The sequence below is a fragment of the Hydractinia symbiolongicarpus genome, chromosome 8 (genome assembly GCF_029227915.1).
Source record: "Hydractinia symbiolongicarpus strain clone_291-10 chromosome 8, HSymV2.1, whole genome shotgun sequence".
NCBI lineage: Eukaryota > Metazoa > Cnidaria > Hydrozoa > Anthoathecata > Hydractiniidae > Hydractinia > Hydractinia symbiolongicarpus.
This window is the reverse complement of record NC_079882.1, coordinates 11,292,792-11,309,815: the sequence shown is the minus strand read 5'-3', so window position 1 is coordinate 11,309,815 and position 17,024 is coordinate 11,292,792. Positions and strand designations below refer to the sequence as shown.

The window sequence follows — 17,024 nt, the reverse complement described above, 5'->3', positions numbered from 1 at the left end:
ATTGCAGTGTTGTCAGCCCATTTAATGGCTACAAAACCCTAACCGGCTTGTGAGGCAGACAAGCAAGTTAGAGCAATGCTATACTCTCTCTGGCGATAATGTAACATAGTATGAATCAGAGGGAAAGAAAAGCCAGTTATTAGGATAGAATCCCTAAGGACAATAAAACGTCATGTTACTTACTTCTATAAGCTGAGATTCGTGGGGCGTTGAAAAAAGAGACATTCTAACCAAACGCCCTTTTGACTTTTACCGGCATCATGTTGTTAAAAGCACATTGAATAGATGTTGGACAGCTTACCGCTGTGATATATCCTCTTAGGAGCGAGTTTGAGATAATTCCCTTTTCAGCGACGCCGTGAGTCGTTTTTGGCAGCATGTCAATTTTGACAAAAATGCATGTTCAGAGAAAATATTGAAAGCAATTCCAGGATTGAAATAAGTCAGATAGAATCTAAATAACACGTCTGCTACGTGATCAAATGAATTAGCCAACTAAGAGAAATTGGGAGTGCTCAGTGGGCAAATATTCAACTAAAAATTTTGTCGGTGAAAACAGGGTCCATGTAAAGTACTTTGTGTTATTTCATAGTCTTGTTTATTTAGATCATTCGCATGCTTAAACATCTCCACATCAACTTGAAAACTGAAGTAGAGCTAGAAGACAAGTAGAAGATTAGAAATGATTTTGCATGACCAAACAACTAAATACTTGTTGGCAAATAAATCATTCTGATCAAAACAGTGTCTTGTTCAGTTTGGAACGATGTAAGTTTTAAAGGAATTATATCTTTCACAAACTTTCACAAACCCCTCTTCCTTTAGAAATCCTTATAATTATACCTTGTACCCTTTCTAAAACGAACATTTTGTGTGTCTTTTAAGCGTTTTCTATATCAAGAGATCTTCGCTTTTTATCTTTTATAGGTGGAATAAAGAGCGACAACTAAAATAATGCAAAAATAGTTCTGTTTGTGTTAGTTGCTGCGGAAATATTAGAAGTCTGTAAAATCTTCTAGAAACTTGTTTTGTTTTTCTTTTAATGGTACAAGTAAACTTTCGATAAAAGGAACACTTAAATGGCGCAATTGGTTCGTAAAAAACATGTTCGTTGTATCAGAGGTTCGTAATATAGACAGTTCATTATATATCTCTCAGAATGGAACTGTGAAAATTCGCAAATAACACTTAAGTTTTAAAATACAATTATTTTAAGTTAACCGGAGCAGAATCCACCAGAAAATCTCTTTGTTGAAAACCTCTTAATTCAATTTTTAGACAGAAGAAAAAACAATTTAACCCTATTCGGTCCGGGGGGGGCGGAATCCGCCCCCCCTGACGGTTTTTTTTTAATAACTCCTGATTGCTTTCTTATATGGCTATGATACTTACTGAGTTTTAACATTTATCTATTACACACCTGCATGCTAAATTTTTAGGTCCTATACCTTTCAGAGGCTTTGATATTGGCCATTACTCGAAACTACCCCTAAAATCTCTATGAAATCCTTATAATGGGGAAAATATAATAAATCCTGTTAAGATTATCATTAGAACTTGAAACTTGCAACACAACTTTGTTTCATCAAGAAGAATCATTTTGAATAATTTTGACACGTGACTAATCCGATTTCCCGATTTTGTCGGATTTTACCTGAAAATCGAAAAAAAACGGATTTTAGGGCAATTTTTGGCAATTTTTTATCCGATCCATGTAAAAACCGGAAGATATGTTAAACACATTTTATTTAGCTTTCAGAAACTTTAAACAGAATGTAAAAATTCGCTCTAGAACAAAAGTAATCATATTATAAGCAGATAGTGGCATTTTTAACAATTTTCAAGCTTCTGGTGACGTCACAGAAAATTTGCAGACGCAAGCAAAATTTTATTGCCGCCATTTTGTTCCTTTTATGACGTACTATAAGTGTGCCAAGTTTGATTCAATTTGAACAATCCTATGAAAAGTTATTGAGGGGGGGGCGGAATCCGCCCCCCCCCCCCGGTCATAGTATGTTCGAAAAACCCCGGACGAATAGGGTTAAGAAAAGAATTCTAGTATACGTTTTCAAAAGCATAATTTCGCAGTTTTCCTGATTTTTTGCGCGTAAAAATCTTGCTAATTTAACTAAAAGCCGCAAAACCGCAAAAACTATTCCAATTAACAATCTTAGAAACTTAAGGTGAAACGTGCTTATAAGGATAGTTGTAAGTTCTGTTCAATTTTACGCAAATATTTTTCAAAATATTCCCTTGGTTTAAAAAAATGAAATCTATCTCATTACCTGATTCGTCTCCTACAAGTGTAACTTTACCTCTTTTTTTTCAATTTCAGTTCTGTCAACAAGTCTGCCAAGTAAAATGATACCAACTTAAAAAAAATAACGCAAAATGGTCGTCTATGAAAGTAAGTCAGAAACATAATTTTCTCAAAGCTCATTGTGATAAACCGTTCGAGGTTGATCTCAAAGAGCTTAGGGAATGAGAATGTCTAATACCCTTAAGTTCGAGAAAGTTTCAATTTTGCCGAATTTAATTATTCCGGGGAATAAAAACTGTTCGTTTCTTAAAAGGCGCCTGTTAAACAAATTTATTAACGTTTACAATATAAGTAGTATAGAAAAATGGTATTAATTGAAAAGATAGGAAGAAATAGTTTTTTTTTCTTAATATAGAATAGACTACTGATGTGACTGACATGCTGCAAATAATCAGTACCTACGGTAGGAATATCTCTTGTTGTCTCCGTAACAATGCATCCACCTAAATCGCTATGTTAAAATTGAACAGAATAAATCTCCATAGCAGAACACAATGTTCAATGTTAGAAATAAGTCTAAACCATATGATCTTCGGTATTTTTAGGTTTACCGTTTGATTGAACTGCTAATGGAGGTCTCCATGGCAGGGAAGTTCATTTCATATGAACAAAAAATTAAACTTGAACAAAATAGTGATGGAAATATTACAACATTGTTCTTGTTACTGGTGAGTTTTTTTAATGACTTTTTTTTCTGCTTTTTATTTTCACGCAAAGACTTCCTGTGTTCATTAAATATGTGGCCTTGTTATTCTTTTCTTATGCGGAGATGGTGTAGTGGTCGCGCATTCGGCTTGTTACCATAAGGTGCGGGTTCGAGTACCCATTCCGGCGGACTTTAAATGTAGTGTTGTCAGGTTTGACAGGCTTGTGTGGCAGGCAAGCAAGTTATAGCAATGCTAAGCGTATTTCTGGCGGTAATAGTCACAATCAGAGGGAAGGAAAAGGCAGCCATTAGGATGGAATCCTCAAGACATTAAAGCTTCATGTTACTTACTCACTTACTTCTGTATGCTAAGATTCGTGGTGCGTTGGAAAAAGAAACATTCTAAGCAAAGACCCTTTAGATAGATACCTTTACCGGCATCATGTTGTTATAGCACAGTGAATAGATATTAAACAGCTTACCGTTGTGATATATATAGGACCGAGTTCGAGATATTAACCCTTTCAGCGACGCTAATAAACCGTTTTTGACATCATATGAATTTTAATAAAAATACATGTTCAGAAAATATTAAAAGCAATTCCATGATTAAAATAAGTCAGATATAGTCTAAATAGTAGGTTAGGGGCCAAATGATTTAGCCAGCTCACAGAAATTGGGAGTGCTCAGTGGGAAAATATTCAACCTAAAATTTTGTCGCTAAAAACAAGGTTCATGTAAAGAATTTTGTGTTATTTCATTTTGTTTGTTTAGATTATTCACATGCTTGAACATGTCCACACCAACTGAAGTAGAACTAAAAGGACGACACATAGTAGAAGATCAGAATTGATTTTTACATGAACAAACAAGAAATACTTGTTGACAAATAAATAGTACTGATCAAAACAGTCTTTTGTCTGAACTGTGTGCAAAGAAGATCAGGGTGGAGTCTGTTTTCCGCCAAAATCCGTTTTATAAAGGCGCGATATACCCATGTTAAATTTGACGTATACAACAACAAACATGAGCTACGATATTCACCTTATCATAATTCCTGTTGACAACTATATGCAGCTTCGGTTTACTCGAATCTTTACATGGTGTATATCCTTAGTTTATGGTTGATCTCAATACGTCAAAGAGACTTATGCTTAATTATCTTTAACCTTTTTTCAAAACGAGTATATACATTCTTGTAACACTTTAAGTGCAGAGACCTTCGCAAATCGGTCATATTAAATAAATTTGCAAATGGACGCTATTGAAAAGTTTCGCGAGTAATAACTTTCGCAAATCACAAAATAATTAAGGATTGCATAATTAAATTGTTGATTAGGAAAATATGGATGAATTTCAATTTCTGTTTTCGCGAATTAAAGCAAAAACATTTTTTGCTCTTATAAACTTTTGCGATTTGATGCTTTCAAATTTGACCAAAATTCACTAAGGTTGCCCTTTTCTAGGATATTTATAAACAAAGATACAGCAAATATTAAAAAACAACCTAAAACAACAACAACAGAATTATGCAAAAATGGTTATGAAATTTTTTTCTATTTAAGTTTTTCTTTCTTGGTAATGATTGATATTCCAGGTTTTTAAACAGTGCCTTGGCGGAACATTTTTTCTTTTCAGAATTTTTTCTTTGTTTCGCGAGAAACAATTAATCCCCAATTGCAGTCATGAAATTTTTCGGGTCAGTTTCAACCTCGCTGAAGTTTCCACTATCAATAACAATTTACGCTACTCAAAAGAGAGCTTGTTCAAATAATTTTCACATTCTTGTGTCCACACCATGTTCTTGTGTTCAGATAACCGCAACGAGAACCATAAAACAAGCAATTATAAAATTATACTTTTTTATTATATTTATTAAAATATTTACAAACAAATTTTAACGATAACGTCTGATGCATGATCAATATCTTGATAAATTCATCGAAATACTAATATTTCTTTTTGACCAGTATATTTTTCTGCGAAAGCGCGCCCATTTGGTGTTGGATCAGAAAAAGCAATTTTGTGTTTTTCAATCACACATCCGTACAGAAAATTATGCCTAAAAGAAATGTAACAATACCAGTCTAGAACAGTCTATATGGCAAGAGAAAACTGAGCGAAAAGATCTTTAAAGGTTATGAAGGAAAACTTACCTGATACAGTCCACCAAACGAGTGGCAATTCCTTGACATCTATTTTGTGAGAATACCCATATCCGGCTAATACCACACATCGCTGAGACTGGATTAGTGCTACACGAAATGTTAAAGCAGATAGCAGCTTTAAAAATTTCTATTTCAACTGATCAATTCCTGTCTACTTTTGCGAACTTATTTTTCGATTTCTTTTGGTAAAATTGCAAAAATTGTAAAATCTTGGCCACTTATTTTGCGAGGGTTGAAAATCGCAAAAAACATTTACGCAAATAAGTTCTGCATAAGTTTTTGTTTTACAAGAAGCATAAGACTCAGATTTATAAATAAAAAACATGACTTCGGAGAGATCTACAAAATTCTGACTGTTTCCTAAAAATTTTAGGAAATTAACTTCCGCTAATAACGAGTTTCTCAACAACTTTCTCAGATACTAATTTTCGCAATATTGGAAATAGCAATTTTTCCCCATACATATGTATGTTATGTAGAAAGCTTCCAATGAATAAAAATACTTATGTTACGAAAATTTGAATTCGTCAGAATTTTTTCTCTTCAATCAATTATACCCTTATAGGAAAACTTACTTTAGCCTTTTTGACAAAGGAAAATTTCACTGTTGGTGTAAAAACCTCATGTAAATTCAGGTAAAGTAAGTGCTATACGCATGCGTATTTATTATTCGGCCGGCGTAAACAAGGCAGAGACGGCAATTTTAATTCACTTGATTAAGATTCACTTTACTGAAATCTTTATGTCAACGCGGCCACAGAAAGATCTATAGAAACATCTCAGACAGTCCTACCTGCAACACCACGACAGAGTTGGAACTCCCTGAGCCACTTCTTCTACTTTTGCATCCTCAGAGATTATCACTGGGTATGCCTAAATAAAACAAATAAGAGCTGTATCATTAGCTAGGTTGATTTTTAAATTGTGTTTATATTCAAAAACAAAAAAACAAAACAAGAACGTCTGGTTATGAAAGACTAATGTTGCAGCAGAAAAGCCATTAACAATGGAAAAAGCGTCTGCATGGAAAATTTTTTCTACAAGCAGGTTGAAGCGTTCATGAACAGAAAGGTTTCCTGTGTACTGGGTTGTAAACAGGAGCGCACATACGAAGCCAGCCTGCTTGTCCCTATACACAATTGATAAAAATCATCAGGGATGTATAGAAGGCAAGATTTTGTTTAATGAGCCAACAAAAAAGCTCATAGAAACAGATCAGTCGCTCAAATTAACCAGAAATACTGGTCAGACGAAAGATATAGTATCATAAAATCCTCACCTTTTGTATCGGTAATGCTATGGCACAACCAACAACTTTTTTCGACGAAGATATAAATAAGAACGCCTACAGTGAAAGAAGTAGTATGATCAAGATCAATATTTGTAATGAAAATAACAATTCTTCCATTGTTTGAATCAATACCTGTTGTTCGCTTTTTGGATGAAGATCTTGATATTTCAAGAAGCCGAGTTCGCTGTCAACAATATCTTTGACTTCAGCTAACTGAAAATAAAGGGGAATTGATATTACGCATTACGTTTTGTTATAAGCATATTGTTTTCAGATTAGCCACGATATTTCTAACATGTCATAGCACACACAAAAAAACAACGAATAAACTAACAAACAAACATCAATAACATCAAAAATAACAGATCTGTGTCCGCCATTTTTTTTCTCACCTTCTTTAAATGCAGATAATGATCTGAACTTTTTAGCATTATAATACGTCCATCGTGATATTCCTGAAGAACTCTTTCTTTTTTCCAACCCTTAATTAAAAACACAATCTAAATAACTAGTAGAATGTTCACTGCGACACAGGGTGTTTAACCATTTAGTAAGTGGGTAATAAAAGATCGATCTTTGCCTCTCAACTTCCCCATGTATGAAGGCGTACGTTCTTCGTACTGGACCTGCTCTGGGGTATTAGACATCGTAAATGGCATGTAAGTGTATGAAAAAGATGTAATAAAGGTTACTTCTTACGTTAAATTTAAGTTTCTGCACAATCTTCTGATGATATCTCGCGTGCTGTGCTTCGTCATCTTCTTGTGATTTCGTGTAAACCATACCACAGGTCGAACAAGTGATATGACCAAAATCTTTCTGACCTATGTCCTAAATGGATAAATATAGATAAAAAAACAGTCTAAGGCTGATTTCCATTAGAGCATTTATAGCAGCACCTCTAATCGTTTAAACGATAGCGCGTGGCGTATTCTGAATTTTTAATGGTTGTTTAAAAAGTTTTCTGTCTGCAAATGCTTTGAATTTAGCTCGTCTTCAATTTCAAAGCTGTGAAATTACCGTTGCGTTTAAAAAATTTAATGTGCATGCATGCATAAAAAACGCTGAGAGATATGGCCAAAAATGCCCTAATGGAAAACGGCCCTTAGTTATTACCCTTGGCAACATATACGTCTATTTGTACAAACTAACCACTACGTACGATGTATGTCTGTTCTTTTTTCTGTGGTTTCGGCTTATCGTAAGCTGTTTTCTTTTTATTAAACTGCTTTTTGAAGAATGAATTTTGGCGTGGAGACAGAGGTAAATCAAACATAATGTTAGGGTCGCTAAAAAAATAAGTAAAAAATAAAACCCCTAGACATTCTAAGGCGTCATGCAAGCTTTCCATTTTCAAGAAATGATGAACCTTCAAAAGCAATATGAACACTGAACAGAAAAAGGTAAGTCAAACATGATGTTAAGGTCGCTAAAAATCATAAGTAAAAAAAACTTTAGATATTCTAAATGTAATGCGAACTTTCAAGAAATAATGAACCTTCAATAGCAATATAAACACTGAACAGGAAATAGCATAAAAATAATGACCTAGCCGTATCTTGGGAATCTGAGGTTACTTTTTCACCAGTCAGTCGCAGTTGATGACATATAGATGTTTTCTCTTTTCTTTGCATACAACTTGCAATAGATTCAGGTTTCTTGCTTTTTCGCGAGGGTTCAGTTTTGGAGAAGTAATTCAATATCGTATTGTGTGGAGGGGTTCTTTTGTTTACTATATCGCTTTGTACTGACGTGTCACTTGTGTTCAAACTGACATTTAGGATATCTTGCTGCATAGGCTGTAGTGGGTCTTCTGTTTTAAATTTTTCCAAATTTGTATCGCATGTATAACTCGTTGTTGGAGAGGAAGAGAACATGAGGGGCGACTCTGTAGTAGTAGACATAAAAGGCGATACTCTGAAACTACTAAACGGAGATGACCGATTTGATTCTTGACTCGATGAAAAGGAAGTCTGACTTGCAACAGATATGGAAGACTTCTCTTCATTCAGGTTCTGTTTGACTATTCTTCGACTGAAGTTTATTGGGCTAGTGCAAGCTTTATCAAAGTTTTTCGACTTTTGTTTTTTACCATAGAGGTCAGTCGTCCAGAAAACATCGTTGCGATGATAAAAAGCTCTCTTTGCAGAAACAGATTCATGCTGGTCTACATCACACTTCAAAGCAGCTTCTTTACTACCACATAAAAAAATGTTTTCTTCACCTGATGTATCACGTTCAGATGTTTTACATTTTTCCTCCTTCTGTTTTAATCTAAAATCTGCGTTAATATCTTTTAGACTCTTTCTGCATTTTGGCAGACTTGGTTTTTTACTTCCATAGAAATTTTTAACGTTGCATGGTGACGCGGTGTATTTTTCCACTTTATCGACGTATATCTGTTCAGTTTCTTTCATATTTAATTCTTGTTAACAACCAGGGAGATTTATTTTTTACCTAAACAATAAGCAAAGCAGTACAAAAACACTAGCCTTGCAAATAAATAAAACAAATCGCAGGAATTAGACTATCTGGCTGGAAAAACCTACACTCAACTCACATTTAGTAATATAGCTACAAAATGAACATGATGCAAACAGTCGGTTTAGTTTTTCATTATGAGTAGATCGCAGGATTTTTATTATGCTTACACTATGAAAGCAACAAAGCATACTTGTGTGAAAAATAAAAATTGCAACGGTGTAATCAATATGTATGTTACTTCTTAAAAAAAATATGTTTACATGCGTACAATATTTTCAAATCTTTGTTCTCTCAATTTCAACAATACTTTTATTATGTACACTAGGAAACATAAAAATAATATTTTAGTTAAGTATAAAATGGGATATATCATCAATATAAATGCTTTTACAAGAAAGAAAAAAATCATTTTGTGAACTATATATGTTATTTTTTTATCTATTTCGGTGGAAATGGAGTAACTTTTCTTGATTTTACAAAACAACCTTTTGGTTCATTCACATCCCTTGGTAGCAATGCCAAATAAGTCGGTGTGTCTGCGCCTTCATCAGGAGTAAGAGCAGTTGCATGATTGCCACCTGTCATACTCGTGTTTACAAATCCAGGACAACAGCAGTTTACAAGAATATTTTTTTCAGGGTTACGTATATCCAAATCTTTCTGTTGGATTTGTGGCATCAATGATACTCCCAGTTTCGATACACCGTATGCAGATTTTGCCCAACCTCTTTCAAGTACCTTGTCGTCTTTAGCATCATTTACAAATTCTTTCATCAATTTTTCCAAATCTAAGTACGGATAATAATAAAAACATTATTAAACATAGGTCGCTTTCTTAAAAGTGACATTTACAAAATTACTGCAGAGACTAAAATTTAATTTCTTTGACAACAAATGCTATATTTGTCCAAAGTAGATTAGCTGTTATGGTTAAAAAATTATACTTGTGAGAATTCAATGATCTGGTACCAATCCCAACAGAACAAAATCTTAAAATGATTTAGGAAAACTGAAGCATGTACACTAATAATAATTATAACTTATAAAAATAAATAATAAGAAGAAATAATAACTTATAAAAATAAATATGGTTAGAAATGTCTAAATATTTCCAACCGTATACATGTTTTAAGAACCTAAAACAATTAAAAAAATAATTTTTGTAGGATATATGTTCCACATTTACAAATTTCAAAGAAATTAAAATGTCGCTACCTATTTCAGCATAGAAAAATTTGATTAGGAATAACTTCTATACACTTCAAACAAAAAACATTATAAGTCGCAGTTGTGTGTAACTTTTATAAGAAAGGCTGTAGTATAAGTTAAAAAAATTTAAAATTGTAGAGTTCCTGATGAAAACCACTGTTAAAGAATGCTTGTTTGCTGCATCCTCATTATTATTTTTTCCAAACAAAGATAATGTGCAAGCCACAATGTCCACTTATATAATTGAATATATTGTTATTTGCTTCACATTGACAATTCATATTTTATTTTGTTGATCACACACTCCCATACCCGAATAACAATTAAATGTGCTGAGAAATAAGTGTGAAATTTCAGGTAACATACCACAAAATGTGAAAAAAAGTTCAGCTTATGCTTATTCAGTGATCACATGAATGTGATACTTAAAAGTGAATCGATAAGACACTTTGTACATACCTTCTATTTGTAAATTTTCATCCTTTAATTGGTCCTGTCTGTGCTTGCTCAGCTTTGGCCAAGTAAAGGCACCTAACGTAGAGGATAAATGAACAACTCTACCATTTTGTTTTAAAATTGGAAATAATATATCACAAACAGCCAGTGTACCAAAGAAATTACAATTAACAGTAACTTCAGCCTGTTCTGAAAATGGAGCATTGCTTGCTGACTTGTAGGCCATTCCAGCATTGTTAACTAAAACATCCAAACCACCATGTTTTTCCACTAAGTAGTCACGCAAAGTTTCAATACTTTTTCGATCAGTGATATCCAGTTGATGAAAGGCGGGTTGCAAACCAAGATCTTGCAGATCTTTGACTGCTGCTTCCCCATTTTCTTTGTTTCTTGAAGTAAGATAAACAATATTTTTCTCATTGTTTTGAAGAAGCAGTTTAACAATAGATTTCCCAATACCTTGATTAGATCCAGTTACAACAAATACACGAGACATGTTGAACTAATGCTAAAGAAAATAGTGTCACAGTGCACTTCTAACAAAATCAAAAACAGAATTTAAAGAGTAGTAAAACATATTTAAACACACACACAAACAAACAACAATCTTAAAGCTCTTTAAAGGTTAAGGCAGATTTCTAATTCATTAAATAACATCAAACTCCTTTATTCGCGGTATTTATTTGAAATCATTCATAAATATTTTGGTTACCCTAGTAAATAGACAACCATGGCTTTAGAAAATTATGAAAATTCAAAGTTTCCTCTGATTTTAAAAGAACTTATTTGTAAGCTGATCATGAAGGTTTAAAAATGCGGCTGGAGAGAGACAAACATTTTGATACTAAGGTTAGGTTCGTAGGCTTGTTGCGAATTTTTGCAGTTTTGATCTTTATAATATTAAGCTTGATAAACTTGCCCAGAGCTAATTAACTCATGCACCAGCTACATATTTTACAGTGTTGCCACCTTTTATAGAGTTAAATTTAAGAAGATTAAAGGAGAATTCCATATTTTTCTACAGAAAATTTGAGTAAAGTCTCATTGAATAGATGGACATTAACAAACGGCAGTTATTTACTAAACAAAAACACTATATGCAGACTTACAAGTTTCGCCAGGTGCTGACATTTTTAGATGGAAATATAATATATAAAAATATCAGGAATGCTTAATCAAAAAAAGAACGTATAAGTAACATTATCTTTTGCAAGTGCTGCAAAGATGATGGGTCAAGTGAGACTTTAACGCACAAAAACTCCATAATGTTCAGGTTTACTTATTAAATATGATCCCATGTATGTACCACAGCTCCTACAAAATCAGAAGGGGAATGTTTAGTACTGGACATTCTCTAAGCAGATTTGAAATTTAACACAGAAGTTTTTTAAAATGCTGTGCAATAACTAATAATAACTAAATAATAATAAATAATTATACAAAGATTATATGCAACTTCAGCTGTAAATTTATTATATACTAATAAATTTTTTAACATAAACCTCTCCCTAATGAATTTATTATATATATGTACTAATAAATTTTTTAACATAAACCTCTCCCTAATGAATTTATTATATATACATATACTAAAAAATTCTTTAACATAAACCTCTCCCTAATAAGTGACTTCCTGGAAAGCTAAAATATATCACAAACTTCTCCTATGAAAAACTGGAAAACTATAGAAACGAGAGGAGCATTTATTGCTTTAAAGAGAATCAACACAGTGCAACTGGTGCAGGTCTTTTTGCAAAAATACATTGACTGTAAAGTAAAAAACCTAATTTACCAATGATTCCTTGTCAGATTTATTGCAACAATCAAAGAAATAGGTGATTGATCAGAATGATGGAAAAATAAGATTTGCAATTTTAAAGTTTTTTTTGTAAAATGTTTCGCAAAGACAACACTTAATTCTAAAATGCTCATTTGAACCCTGTATATATTAAACAAAGTTGCTACACATTCAAAATGTTTAGTCAGAGCAAATGTGTTTAAAATTCTGGACTGCATAGTTTAAATTAAATTTAACCACATATAGTACAATTAAACTAAAAAATGAAGAAAATAAACCTTCAAATAAAAAGTCAATCTCAGTTTATGACAATTAACTGCAGAAAAAAGAAAGTATTAATGGCAAATTAATGATTTCTTCCCTTTGTGCAATTATTTATTTAATAATTTCAAACATACAGAACTTTCAATTTATTATTTAAAGTTACTTGATTAGAGATACGAATTAAACAAAGATAAAAAATAATATTAAAATTTAAAAAATTAAGTTGAATGTAATTGTTTATATGGAGTGTCATTTAGTGTCATTCTTTAAAAATAGTGTCAAATTGTGTATGTCATTCTTCAAAAATAGTGTCATTTATTGTCTATGTCATTTTCTCCTATTGCTTAGGTGGAAAAGGGGAAACTTTTCTAGATTTTACATAACAACCTTTTGGTTCATTCACATCCCTTGGTAGCAGTGCTAAATAAGTTGGTGTGTCTGCACCTTCATCAGGAGTAATTGCATTCGGATATTTTCCTCCTGTCATATTTGTGTTTACAATACCTGGACAACAACTGTTAACAAGTACATTTTTCTCAGGAAATTTTGTATCTAAATCTCTTTGTTGAATTTTTGACATTAGCGCCACTCCAAGTTTCGACATAGCATATCCAGATTTGGCCCATCCTCTTTCCGTAACCTTGTCCTCTTTGGCATCGTTTACGAATTCTTTAAGCAATTTTTCTAAATCTTAAAGAAAACAAACACACAAAATGAAAACATGTATCAGCAATAGCGTAAATGCTCACTCTATAAAATTGTTCAAAATCAAACAAATGATGTTCTCCTAACAGGACTAGATTTTAAACCTGCTTTTCTTAATAGCAGACTAATCCAATGGCACATTGATAACAAGTATCCCATCAAGCATTTCATGTCATAATCAATTATATTTATCATTACAAATTTGATGTCACAGGTTTAATGCCACAGTGGATGTAATTGCTTTATATAACGTAGATACTAAAAGTAGGAACCAGCAGTATTTCGAAGTAACCTCCAGGAGAGCCACCAGTATTAAGAAGTAACCACCAGAAAACCAGCAGTTATTAATAAGTAACTCCAAATAAGGCAGCAACAGTGGTGCAAAGGTGTTGCGATTTTTATGCACAAGACTTCATGACCTTAAAACTACCAAATATGATAAATGAAAGGGCACCTAGTTTCCAGGGCTTTTTTCTGATACTTTATGTTCTTGCTAACCAGTTACTTTTAAGTTGTTTTCACGAGGTCCAATAAATGGATTCCGCAGAGATTATTTTCGAAGATATGAATAAAATTCGCGGAATTTGCGATAATTAACCAACTTTAGTTATTGATTTATTTATTTTGCCTAAAGGCAATAATGGAAACAAGAAAAACAGAATGAAAATAGTGTTTTCAGGATTAAAAGTTAATTCTTTGAAATAAAATGTAACACGTTTCAAGGAAAAAACGTTCATATCGAAAGCATTAATTTTGAACAGAAACCATGAGAGAAAAACAAACGTATATTTTTTACTGGATGCCACAATGTTTCTTTACAACATTTATTAATTCATTCAAACTTTACTTTGTCTACCAAAAGAAAAAAGTGTCTTGTTTTAGACCCTCCCCATATAGCGTTTTATTTGGTTACACGAATTGCAAAATGAAAATCCTGCAGTCAAATGCATAATCTGATTGAGCAAAATAATTTTTTAGGAAATGTTGAAGGAAACGTGTCATTGCTGCGAAAAATAAACTAAAATTTGATATGGATTCCTCAACAATGGATACAATTGCAGTAGAGGTATCTCTCAAGCTTGATGACTTTAAACTGTGCAGTTTATTAATTCACTCAATTTATTCCAAATATTTTGTCTACAACAAGAAAATAATGTTTCGTTTTGGACTCTCCTCCGTACAGTGTTTTTTCGTTATATTTGGTTTACAATTTAGATATTAGTTCGTTATTTAAAATATTAATTTTGTTTTTGTTAATTCTCGCGTGTTGTTTTAAAAGCCTTCTGTCTCAACTGTTGCATAAAACTTGAGTCACACCAGACATAAACATTTCAGAAAAATGGGTTGTGAACTGTTGTGTACATTAAAAAATGTTTCACATTCGAAGAGGTAGTTGCATTTATTTCGCTTTATCTATTTAACTGGTCGTTCTCTTGTAGCCACTTCAAAAAACTGGTTTTTTTCCTTTGGTTACTTCAAAATACAGGTGGTTCTCTGGTTACTTCAAAATAATGGTGGTTCTCCAGTGGTTACTTCAAAATACTGCTGATTACTGCTGGCTCCTACTTTTAGTAAAAGTGTTTATATAAATACATGCATAAGTAAATTCACCAGGAAATAATATTTTGTTAGAAAGAACAATGTGTATCATAAATTTTTGTTAAATGTCAGCATTTGCCTTCCCAATTGCCAATTGCCAGTGTGAATTAGAAAGGACATATACTAACCTTCTATTTTAAGATTCTTGTCTGTAAACTGTTCTTTTCTATTAGAATCCAACTTGTTAAATGCAAATTCTGATGTAAAACTAGACACATGAGCAACTCTAGCATTTTGTTTTAAAATTGGAAATAATATATCACAAACAGCAAGTGTACCAAAGAAATTGCAATCAACGGTAACTTCAGCCTGTTCTGAAAATGGAGCGTTGCTTGACGACTTGTACGCCATTCCAGCATTGTTAACTAAAACATCCAAACCACCATGTTTTTCCACTAAGTAGTCACGCAACGTTTCAATACTTTTTCGATCAGTGATATCGAGTTGATGAAAGGCAGGTTGCAAACCAAGATCTTGCAGATCTTTGACTGCTGCTTCCCCATTTTCTTTGTTTCTTGAAGTAAGATAAACAATCTTTTTCTCATTGTCTTGAAGAAGCAGTTTAACAATAGATTTCCCAATACCCTGATTAGATCCAGTTACAACAAATACACGAGACATTGCAATCTAAAAATTAAAGCTTGGCACATAAATACTAATAAATCATTAATAAAATATTACAAATGTACATTTAAGCCTTTTTCTCTTAGCTTTCCATCAAAAATTCGGTTCAGTGTGAACGCTTACTGCATAATTAATTAGATAAAAATAAACTAATCCAATAGTTTAGCAATAAACATACGCATTGGTGGGAACTAGGGTTTAAAAACAAAAACACGAAACAAATGGGCATAAACGATAAATAGACAACGCAAATACCATATTTTAAGGAAAAATCAAGTTATACACATATACAGTTGATAAATTTTAAAGGTTTATATAACATGCAAAAATAATAATAATGTTTATGTAAAACGTCGCAATTTATTACTCACTATAATTAAAATGCCAAGATTTTCTACATCAGGTCTTAAATATGGAAATATAAAGTATTTCACAGAAATGTGCAGATTGTACAAAAAACCTCCTAGCAGCTGTCTTTGGGGAGGACTGTATGCCACTTCCTCAATCCCTTTTTATTGGTCAATTTGTTGCCACAACTAACATAGAAAGGTCATACAAACAATTAAATGAAAATGGGGATTCGCAATTTTAACATTTTTTTTCGTTAGTTGATTCAAGACAGCATTTTGATTCAAAGGTCATCTTAGATTGGAGATCAACATATTTTCCTATGAGTAATTTTTTTACAAACCTTAACCTAATCACAGCCATTCCTAGCCTACTTCCCAACCTAGAAATTTCATATTTTACCTATACAGTACTGGAATCAGGTCACCTAATATTGTGTACCGCGTATCGTCCGCGTTGTGCACGATTTGCGATACCGTCACAATAGTAAATTTTTTTAGTATTGTGAAAGTCGCGATCCATCGTTAGGTCGACTTTCAAGATGCATTGTGATTTTTGCAATTCACATACATAGAAAAATATGCTTTTCATAACACCCTTCTCCGTTGTTATTTTTTTATTATTTTTCTTTTTGTTGTTCCGACCATACATTCTCGAAAAAATTATTTTTATTTCGCCGACCGACCGTAAGTTACTATTAACTTCGCTTGTAGAACAACTAATTACGTTGGAGTTTTCTTATTTCTAAAAGCCAATTTCCAATAAAAATATATTGCAAGATAAAAAAAAAAAAAAAAAAAATTAAATGTAAAAAAAAGACACAAAATTATACGCATTTATTGTTTAATATTTTTAATGTTATTCATGATCCATAGCAGCAATCTCGATTAAATGGGAATTAAGCCCCAATTTTTTTTCTTCTAAAATATTTTTTACAGACCCTATTTATTTTGATGGTATATAAAAAAAGGAAATTCTTGATTTTACATCCCTTTCTAGCATAAAAGTTGACAACAGTAATCGCCATGTTAAAATCAAAACAATATCTGTGATGGAGATCTATGACGTATTTTATGCTTTGATCTCTTCATCTTTTTTAAAGTTGTTTACAC

General features: G+C 32.5%; 3 protein-coding genes across 3 annotated transcripts; all 3 read right to left on the bottom strand.

Moving 5' to 3' along the window:
* Positions 1-4,811: 4,811 nt before the first annotated feature.
* Positions 4,812-8,995, bottom strand: LOC130655919 (N-acetyltransferase ESCO1-like). The gene is made up of 9 exons (XM_057458734.1): positions 7,974-8,995; positions 7,588-7,714; positions 7,125-7,256; positions 6,818-6,907; positions 6,558-6,638; positions 6,414-6,479; positions 5,928-6,007; positions 5,123-5,221; positions 4,812-5,028 (listed from the first exon to the last, which is right to left on the bottom strand). Exons 1-9 carry the CDS (start codon positions 8,840-8,842, stop codon positions 4,905-4,907), a joined length of 1,668 nt encoding a protein of 555 aa, XP_057314717.1. The 5' UTR covers positions 8,843-8,995; the 3' UTR covers positions 4,812-4,904.
* A 133-nt stretch (positions 8,996-9,128) lies between these two features.
* Positions 9,129-11,311, bottom strand: LOC130655922 (carbonyl reductase [NADPH] 1-like). The gene is made up of 2 exons (XM_057458736.1): positions 10,578-11,311; positions 9,129-9,697 (listed from the first exon to the last, which is right to left on the bottom strand). The coding sequence occupies exons 1-2, from the start codon at positions 11,068-11,070 to the stop codon at positions 9,348-9,350; spliced, it is 843 nt and encodes a 280-aa protein (XP_057314719.1). The 5' UTR covers positions 11,071-11,311; the 3' UTR covers positions 9,129-9,347.
* Positions 11,312-12,164: 853 nt separating this feature from the next.
* LOC130655920 (carbonyl reductase [NADPH] 1-like) lies at positions 12,165-15,638 on the bottom strand. Its single transcript, XM_057458735.1, has 2 exons — positions 15,069-15,638; positions 12,165-13,326 (listed from the first exon to the last, which is right to left on the bottom strand). Exons 1-2 carry the CDS (start codon positions 15,559-15,561, stop codon positions 12,974-12,976), a joined length of 846 nt encoding a protein of 281 aa, XP_057314718.1. The 5' UTR covers positions 15,562-15,638; the 3' UTR covers positions 12,165-12,973.
* Positions 15,639-17,024: the final 1,386 nt, after the last annotated feature.

Excerpts from the sequence above, each read along its gene's own strand:
- LOC130655919 (XM_057458734.1), bottom strand. The coding sequence starts at position 8,842 with ATGAAAGAAACTGAACAGATATACGTCGATAAAGTGGAAAAATACACC. Across the intron at positions 7,715-7,973 it reads GATTCCCAAGATACGGCTAG|CGACCCTAACATTATGTTTG; the intron begins GTCATTATTTTT and ends TTATTTTTTTAG. Across the intron at positions 6,008-6,413 it reads TAGCATTACCGATACAAAAG|GCATACCCAGTGATAATCTC; the intron begins GTGAGGATTTTA and ends TGTTTTATTTAG.
- LOC130655922 (XM_057458736.1), bottom strand. The coding sequence starts at position 11,070 with ATGTCTCGTGTATTTGTTGTAACTGGATCTAATCAAGGTATTGGGAAA. Across the intron at positions 9,698-10,577 it reads TGAAAATTTACAAATAGAAG|ATTTGGAAAAATTGATGAAA; the intron begins GTATGTACAAAG and ends ATCCGTACTTAG.
- LOC130655920 (XM_057458735.1), bottom strand. The coding sequence starts at position 15,561 with ATGTCTCGTGTATTTGTTGTAACTGGATCTAATCAGGGTATTGGGAAA. Across the intron at positions 13,327-15,068 it reads CAAGAATCTTAAAATAGAAG|ATTTAGAAAAATTGCTTAAA; the intron begins GTTAGTATATGT and ends GTTTTCTTTAAG.